General features: G+C 43.1%; 1 protein-coding gene and 1 non-coding gene across 2 annotated transcripts; both read right to left on the bottom strand.

The window, feature by feature from the left end:
• Positions 1-4,667: 4,667 nt before the first annotated feature.
• LOC112083473 lies at positions 4,668-5,696 on the bottom strand. Its single transcript, XM_024151502.1, has one exon. The coding sequence runs from the start codon at positions 5,694-5,696 to the stop codon at positions 4,668-4,670; it is 1,029 nt and encodes a 342-aa protein (XP_024007270.1).
• A 2,143-nt stretch (positions 5,697-7,839) lies between these two features.
• Positions 7,840-7,946, bottom strand: LOC112083760. The gene has a single exon (XR_002897888.1). It is a non-coding gene; the product is annotated as a small nucleolar RNA R71 (small nucleolar RNA).
• Positions 7,947-9,330: the final 1,384 nt, after the last annotated feature.

Below are 9,330 nucleotides of genomic sequence, written 5' to 3' on the forward strand. Positions count from 1 at the left end.
TACAACTGAAAATATATAAAACAAATTGGGTGAAAAATATTTTGTTGACTATAATCATTAATTTGACTCATACATGTATACCAAAAAAAAATTTTTTTTCATACAAAATAGAAAATATAAAAAAAAAACATTATCGCATACTTTTACTATGGATTAAATTTTAAAAAACAATATTATGTATTCTGTCAAATAAATTATCGTTAATATATTTTAAACCTTTTAAAAATATTTATATTATATGATAATATAAAAGGGTGAGTTAGAATTATGATTTTATAATCACAATTTTTTGGATTAATATGTACAAACGGCTTAGAATTATATTTTTATAATCGTGATCATTTTAATACTAAAAAAAATTAAATCTACAAAACAATTATATCTAAATTATAATGATATTTACAATAATATATATTTTTCTATTTATTAGAGAAATATATATATATATATAATTAATTTTATCTAAACTCAAAAATATATATTATATTACAAAAGTCGATAAACAAAAAAAAAAAGAATTCTCGTGTAGATACATGGTAAAATCTAGTTACTAATAAAGGTTGAAGCTAAATGCTTTTTCAAAATGTCTACATGGGATTTGAAAGAACAAAATTTATTGGTCCACATCAACATTCAAAATTAAGAAAGTTTTAGAATTATAATATTATTGCTGAATAAAGAAATTTTGTATAAAATTTTCATTGGTCCACTTTAACATTAAAAACTAAAAAAAAGAAAAATCCAAATTTTATTATTATTTTAAAAATTATAAAAGATAAAAAATTATGTATAAAATTTATATTAATAATAAAAACTAAATAAATAATATTTAAGTAGAAAAATATTAAATTCAAATTAGATGTTTCAATTATACAAATAACTAAGAACAAATAAAATAGTAAAATTTATTTACATATGTATTTTTACATATATAGAGACTCCTACATTAGCATTCAAATTTTTGTCACATAACTATAATAAATTTTAAGTTTTTTATGTGTGTGCATCTATTTCAATTGAAAAAACAAAAGAATAGAGTTAGCTTTTACCAAAGAATGAGTCATTACAACGTAAATGAACCAATTTTTCTAAACTATATTTTTAACTATTAGCTAAACAAAGAATATGATGAAAGGAGATATGGACAAAGCTACTACAAGCTGTTTTAATGTCGAAAAGGAGACCGTCAATCTCCAAAGCTTGGCCACTGTGTGAACCGAAACTCGCACAACCAAAAATTTATTAAGGAAAACTTAAGGGTTCCAAAATTTCTAGGGTTTATCGCAAGAACAGTAAGATCAAAAAGAAAGTTTTTGCTGGAAAGCGTTTTAGTCTTAGTGCTCTCGAGTTGTTAAAAGTTACATAATGAGCTGCATATATCGTCTATTTATACTAACTCTCTAAACCGTCTAGCCGAGAATCTCGGGAGAGATTTTCGGAATATTTCCTTATCGCTTTGTGCGGCCACCGTCACAGCACTTCGCCTAGGGTTTCCTTATGGGCTTACGTCCTTCATGACTTCGGTTCGGCCCATCCAAGAAGAACCAGCTCGGCCCAATTGCGAAGTGGCTCGGCCTATTTTCTCTCTTGCACAGCTCGGCCCACTGAACGTCCTTCCCACGGCTCGGTCTACTTGCCCCTCTTCACGGCTCAGCCCATTTGTAATGTTGAGCACGTCTCGGCCCACTTTTCTCATGTGAGAGCTCGGCCCATATCTGACGAATAACTGATTTCTCTTGCCAACTGGTTTTCTCCGATACTTGGTCATTCGCGAGATGGTTTAACCGCTTGGGATGGAAACCGACCCCAACAGTTAGCCCCCCAGCTCATCAGTTTTGGAGATGAGAGTGGCGAGGTTCATTGCTCCTGGCCATGGGATAAACCATTGAGTCAGGCCGTTGCGAAACAATTCCAGGTGAGGCGTTTTGGAAATAAAGATGCCGAGCCGTTCTTCGACGAAGCGTAATAGCGAGCCGTTTTTTGGCGAGGTTGTGTGAAGGAAAATGCCAACCCGTTCAAAAGATGAGCTTAGTTTGGCAAAGATAGCGGCGAACTGTTTTGCTAACGACAAAGCGATCGAGGCAAAAGATAATGCCGAGCCGTCTCGTTAACGATGAGGCGTTTTTGAAAAGATGTCGAGCCGTTTCGTTTAACGACGAGGTGTTCTATGAAAAGATGCCGAACCGTGAACGTCGAGGCATTTTGCGTAGGCTATGCTGAGCCGAATAAACGACGAGGCATTTTCGCGAAGGATATGCTGAGCCGAATATACGACGAGGTGTTTTCATGAAAGATATGCGGAGTTGAATAAACGACAAGGCGTTTTTGTGAAAGATATGCCGAGCCGAATAAACGACAAGGCGCTTTCGAGAAGGATATGCTGAGCTGAATAAACGACGAGGCGTTTTCGTGAAAGATATGCTGAGCCGAATAAACGACGAGGCGTTTTCGTGAAAGATATGCCGAGCCTTGTTTCAAGGTAACGACGAGGCTTTTTTTTGTAACAACTGTGCCGAGACATCAGCTGAAGACTCGGACGTCCCGACCATTGGTCTTCCGAAAGAAGATTCTTGAATTATTGGCGCGTGTAACCGACGCGGCCAGAGTTTGTTAATACGCCGCGGATTCCACGCACTGTTGTTTTGACGGCTTCCCAAGGTTCACGCGGAACTCACGCGCCTCGGCTTGTCCTATAAGAAGGTGAATCCCCTTCTTCTTTCCTCATAATTTCAGATCTTCGATTTCACTAAAGGTAGCTCTCCCTTCTCTCTTCTTTCTCTCTCTAGTTTATTTATTTTCCGGCTAGGGTTCTGAGGCCTCCCCCGCTCTAGATCTATTTCCGACGAGAATTCGCCGCGTAGGGTTGTAATCCCAGTACAGACTGTAAATCATGTCGAACCGCTCCGACGATTCGCTGGATCCGCTTTTTTACTATGAGCCGAGCCGTGTAGATGCTTCGGTGAGTCACCAAGTAGCCGAGGAATTCTCCCGAGGTTACCGCGAATATGCACTTCGCCGGATTCAGTTTCATGTTGTGTTTGTTCAACTGCTCGAAGCATTCTCGTAGGTGCGCGATATGGTCTTTTTCCTCGAGCGATTTGACCAACATATCGTCGATGTATACCTCCATGGTTTTTCCGAGCTGATCTGCGAACATTTTACTGACGAGCCGTTGATATGTTGCCCCTGCGTTCTTGAGTCTAAACGGCATGACTTTGTAGCAGTATATCCCGCGATCGGTTATGAATGCCGTTTTTTCCCGGTCATCAGGATGCATCAGGATTTTGTTGTAACCGGAAAACGTGTCCATAAACGTTAACAACCTGTTTCCTGCAGTGGTTTCAACGATCCGGTCGATGTGCGGTAGAGGGAAATTGTCTTTTGGGCACGCCTTGTTGAGATCAGTGAAGTCTACACAGACCCGCCACTTGCCGTTCTTCTTCTTCACAACCACTGGATTCGCAAGCCAGTCCGGGTATTTTGCCTCGGCAATTGATCCTACTTTTAGCAATCTTTCCACTTCGTCGTTAACTGCCTTAGCTCGTTCGGGTCCGAGCTTCCTCCTTTTTTTCTTGATTAGTTTGAAAGTTGGGTCCAGGTTCAGCTCGTGACTGGTCACGTCGATGCATATGCCTGGCATGTCCTCCGCTGTCCAGGCAAAAGTGTTGATATTCTGTTTGAGGAGGGAAAGAAGTTCGCTTCTCAAAGGTTCTTCTAGCTTAGTTGCGATTTTGACGCGTCTTACTGGATACGCTTTGTCTATGCACACCGAGTCCACCGCATCACATACCGGCTCGGTGCACGTTTTGCGGCTCTCCGCGATCTGTAATTGCTATAAGAGCTTCGAGAGCTCGTTCGCAGGCTCTCGGTCCGTCTTCAGCTTTTTGCGATCTACGTCTGCTCGTGCATCGGTGACGGGGTTCCTCAACTTGTGCTCTTCCAAGAAACACGTTCGCGACTCTTTCTGGTTTCCCCAAATCGTTTTAATGCCTGATGGAGTTGGAATTTGAGGCAGAGGTGATAGGTGGAAGGGACTGTCCTCATCGCATTGATCCATGGAGTTCCCATAATCACATTGTAGATTGCTGGATGATTGGTGACGCAGAATTCGACGATCTAGTGACTCCGCCGGCTACCACAGGGAGTCGAATCGTGCTCATAGTCATTGTTGTTTCTCTCGAAAATCTGGTTAGAGGTTTGTGGATCGCCGTCACCTCGGAGAGATCGATTCCCATCCTTCTGAGTGTTTCCCTGAAAATGACATCTACTGAGCTCCCAGTATCGATGGGTACTCTCGCTACATCGTGGTCTCTGATTGTCAATTCGATCACTAGTGGATCGTTGTATGGTCTATCTATCCCTGCCGTTTCCTCTTCGGCGAAGGAGATCACCGTGTTCGGGATATCGGTCGGTTCTGTCCAATTTTCCTTTGTTTCGGCTCGGCGCTGATAAGCCTTGATGGAAGACACCGTGTCTTGATAATATTGGGATCCACCCATGATCATGTTGATTCTTTGTCTCGGCTCGGGTCGTTCTTCAGGTTCACCTCTCCTGTCGCGCTTGGTGTTATCGCCTCGTCGAGGAGGATTTGCGGGTTCTGTCGTGCCGCTCGGCTCGGTTCCTTCTTTTGGCTCATTAGGGACGAGGTCTTTAAGATTCACCGCGCTCTAGATCTCTCCCGCTGCCATGTTAGCTGCGAGTTTGGCTCCTAGAGTTCGGCATTGCGCCGTCGAGTGTCCGTAGGTTTGGTGATATTCGCAGAATGCCTTTTCGTCATAGTTAGTGGGTCTTCTTACCCAAGGGTTGCTGCGCGGCTCTCCTCTTCCGCGTCCGGCGCCTACTTGGTAGTTGTGGGTACCTCCGCTTCTTGGTTCGTCCGAGCTCTCTGTTGTCGCGTTGTTGGATGGGTTACCTTTTTTCGAAGGGCGCGTCAAGATTGAGCTCTGGATCGCTGCTTTGGTCGCTTTGTACTGCTCGTCCAGATTTTTCATCTCCTCCTCGTTTACGACGAAGTCTGATGACCGATGCAGGGCATCTTGAATCGTTTGTGGCGTGTTGAGGGCCATTTCCCATCGGAATTCAGATTTGTACCACAAGGACCGCTTCAGAGCCTCGAGTGCAGCCTTGTCGCTTATTCCTTCTACTTTGGATACGACCGCCTTGAACCTTGCCATATAGTTCCAAAGCGGTTCGTTCGGTCCTTGGGATAGCGTCCATAGGTCGGCATCGGAAGTTCCTCTATCCATGAACATCGAATACTGCTTAAGGAACAAAGCGGAGAGCTGCTGGAAACTGCCGATTGAATTGCGCTCCTGTCTCGAAAACCAATGAAGCGCGGCTCCCTTGAGATGTTCTACGAAGAGTAGGCAATATCCGGCATCTACCTCCTGCTCGGTCAGATTGGCAGCGTTCTTTGTGAAAACTCGTCCCATTGCTATCCGAAAAGCTGTGATGTGTGCCTTCGGGTCGGTCGTTCCTTCGTAGAATGGGATTCTCACCTTCCCGGGCTTGGGAATCCTAGCCTCCATGATTCTCGCCGTGATTGGTGTTCTCTGGGTCTCTTCAAGCATTCGATCAATCTCGGGCGCGGCACTTGTCGCGTTATGCACTTGAGACTTCATGGCGCGTATCTCGGCCACTGTCAGAGCCATTGAGGCTCGCAGCTCTTTGATTTCGAGGGTTTGTGCGTGAGTCATTCCCTCCGATTGGAGAAGTCGTTCCCGATCATCTCTCCTGGGCTCATCTTTGCGCTCTGCCTGCTCGACCCATTGGAAGTTTTGATCCCTCGACTACCAAGACCCTCGGCATTGCATGTCGAGGTCCCTTGTCACAAACCCATATTCAAGAACAAGCCGACTCAGAGAATGCACGTGAAGATGGATTGAGGACTAGGGTTCATGCATCTTCTTGATGTGTCCTTCATGAGATCTTCATCCTGATCTTTGCTCATGTGCGCCCCTCAAAATCAAGACCTCGGCTTCACTCTCTCACACACTGAGGTTCTCACCCGACGACCCAAGAAGAGCGTCCAGTACCAGGTTTGTTCCGGGCTGATCCGCAACACTTAGCCTTCACTATAAATAGTTTTTAGGACTAAAAACCTAAGGATCATATCTCTTATCTGTTTTTAGTTTTGAGAACTTGCCTCTTTTGTGAAACTTGCTTCTTTAATCAGATATCTCGTTTTCACGTAAAGGTCTTGTTCTCTTTCATTTTCTTTTTTATCATCTTCATCAAAGCTTCTAATCATGACTAGCTTCACATCTTGCAAAGGATCTAGTGAGCTCTTCATGATTAGTGAGTAGTCCGCTTATGAGGTTTTAGATAGGTAGATTAGGGTGCTTCCATGGTAGATTAGCGAGTTTAGGGGTCTAGTCTTGCATATTTTGATTCTCTAACCGATCAGATCTCTAAGCTGGATCCATGAACATCATATGTGGTCCAGATCTAAGATATCTTCTCACATCAAAAGTGTTTGTAGAAATGTCTGAACCAATCGGTTAGAGGTTTAAGAGTCTTTCATCATGAGAGTGATAGTTTGTTCTTCTTAAATGATTGAACTGGATCTTAAAGCTGACTGATTCATGCTTCTCAAAAGGGATTTTGGTATGAAATAGGACCCGTTTAGAAGCTTAATACCTTCATGAGAGGATTAACTTGTCGTTGAGTTCATGTTAAATGAAGTTGCTTGATAATCTTGATTCATTAACCCACTAGTTTAACTTGAAAGCACCCGAGTCCTTTATCCTGTCTAAAGCCTCTATATTATCATTTCATATCATCATCTGATCATTGTTCTAGTTTAATCGTTTGTTATTTGCACCCTTGCTAGTTTAAATTTCATAACTTGTTCCATTTCTGTTCTTTCTTGCATTTCAAGTAGATTAAACAACACAAACCTTTTCTTGATCAACTTGACTTAAGTAATGAGCATAATATACTAATGTCTACCACAAGCTTGGATTCGATACCCCTTGTGCTACAACTACAGGGGATTGATACCTCTTTAAAGACCTAAAAATCTTAGCTATCAATTGGCGCCGTTGCCAACTTGTGGGAGTATTAGTTTCTTGCTTGTTCTTGAGATCAAGTCTTTATTTATTTTTTTTTTTACTGATTACTTTGCAAGTTCTGGCTTTGCTTTCAGGTGTATGAGAACTAGATCTCGCAGCTCAGAACCGCCTATTCCTTATGACAAAAACATCAACAGGCTTGAAAGGAGGGCACGAGAGAGAGCAGCACACCTTGAACGGTTAGGCATGGCATAACAACAACGGATTGAGCAACAGGCTCAAGAAGCCGAGCAACAGGCTCATCTAAACCAAGCGCAGGCCGAGAGGAACGAACAACAGGCCTTTTTAAATCAGCAACAGGCTCAACAAAAGCAGCACCAGGCTAACCAAAATGAGCAACAAGCACAAAACGTAAACGTTCCTCAGCCTACACCACCAGATCAAAGGCAACCTCCACCGGTCTTTGTTTGAGAAAACGACCGAGCTATTGCACATCAGTATAGAGCCGGGATCCAAGCACCACCAGTGCAAAACAACAACTTCAAAGTTAAAGCTTCCCTGCTCAATATGGTGCAGAACTCCAAGTTTCAGGGTTTGCCCATGGAGGATCCTTTAGAGCACCTAGATCAATTTGATCGAGTTTGTGACCTCACGAAGATAAACGGGGTATCAGAAGACAGGTTCAAGCTCCGCTTGTTCTCATTCAGTCTTGGTGATAATTAAAGCGCATCAATGGGAGAAGAATCTTCCAAGGGGAACTATACAAACGTGGGAACAATGTAAGCTCGCCTTCTTGTCCAAGTTTTTCTCCACATCTAGGACGGCTAAGCTGAGAAATCAGATCTCAAGCTTCACACAACACACCAATGAAAGCTTTGGTGAAGCTTGGGAGAGATTTCGAAGCTATACCAACCAATGTCCACACCATGGCTTCTCGGAGGCTTCCCTTTTAAGCACTTTATACCGAGGTGCACTTCCAAAAATAAGGAACCAACTTGATACAGCATCAAATGGGAGCTTTCTTGGGAAGGAGATAAACACAGCAATGGAACTTGTGGAGAATCTTGCAATGTCAAATGATACTTATGGTGAGGATTTCGACAGAGCTAACCGATCTGATGGGTCTAGTAAGGAGTTGCGAATGGAAAAAGACATCAGGGAGCTACAGAACAAGCTTGACAAAGTACCTGTGGCTACACAAAAGCCAATACCCTTTGTGGGAGAGTTTGATGAGCAAGGGCCGAGCTTTGACAATGTAAATGAGGATGGTCTCCCAAAGGAAGAGATCAACTATATTGGGAATCAACAAAGGTATCAGAGGTTTAACAACTTTGGGAACAATCAAAACCTCTTTTACCGCAACCCCAATGTAGCAAATCCTCAAGATCAGGTGTACCCTGCTCAACAACACCAACAAAGCTATGCTCCTAAAGCTCCATTTCAGAACAATTTTCAGCCCAAGCAGCAGTTCAGTGGGCAGCAACAAAGTTATGGACAGCAGAATCAACCAGCTCAGAGCAAAACTAGCCAACCGCAGCAACACAAGTTTCCACCAGGGTTCAGTCCACAACCGATGGGTCCGCAGCAACAGCAGCAGGCACCGGTTCAGAGTCGGATGGGACCAGACTGTTACACAGTCAACAAAGGGTTGAGAGTCAGTACGCGTCCATGCAACAAGATATCCGAGAACTTAAGCAGAACCAAGCTTCAACATCATCAAGAGGACCAGCTTTACCTGGAAAGCCGGAACCAAAACTAAGGAATATGTGAACGCCATCACTTTGAGAAGTGGAAAAGAGTTACAAGCTCCAGCACCTAGGCCAAAGCTCATTGAGGCCAATGAGCAAATCGGGGGGGAGGCAGCCTCAAATGATGAGCATGAGGATGAGGTTTTGGAGAAAGAACCGGTTAAAGACAAGGCTAAAGAGGTGGAGAAGACACCTGAGCTTGAAAAGCCATACGTCCCACCACCTTCTTATCAGCCTAAGATACCATTTCTAGGGCGTTTCAAGAAGCAGATCCTAGACAGAGCCAAAGCAGTCTTTGAAAAGCACTTAGAGAATACTCAAATGACTTTGCCGATCATAGATGCTTTTCTAGCTATACCTCAGCTTGGAAAGTTTCTAAAGGACGCGATACTTAACAAGACAAAAGAGCTTCAAGGGATGGTCATATTGAGTCACGAGTGCAGTGCCATCATTCAAAGGAGGTCAATACCAAGGAAGTTTTCAGACCCGGGTACTTTTACTTTACCATGTGCAATCGTTCCATTGAAGTTTTCAAGCTGTTTGTGTGACTTGGGAGCTTCTGTGAGCTT

This window comes from Eutrema salsugineum, unplaced genomic scaffold, assembly GCF_000478725.1.
Source record: "Eutrema salsugineum unplaced genomic scaffold, Eutsalg1_0 scaffold_6, whole genome shotgun sequence".
Classification (NCBI taxonomy): Eukaryota; Viridiplantae; Streptophyta; class Magnoliopsida; order Brassicales; family Brassicaceae; genus Eutrema; species Eutrema salsugineum.

Bases quoted from the DNA above. Each gene is read 5' to 3' on its own strand.
- LOC112083473 (XM_024151502.1), bottom strand. From the start codon at position 5,696: ATGACTCACGCACAAACCCTCGAAATCAAAGAGCTGCGAGCCTCAATG.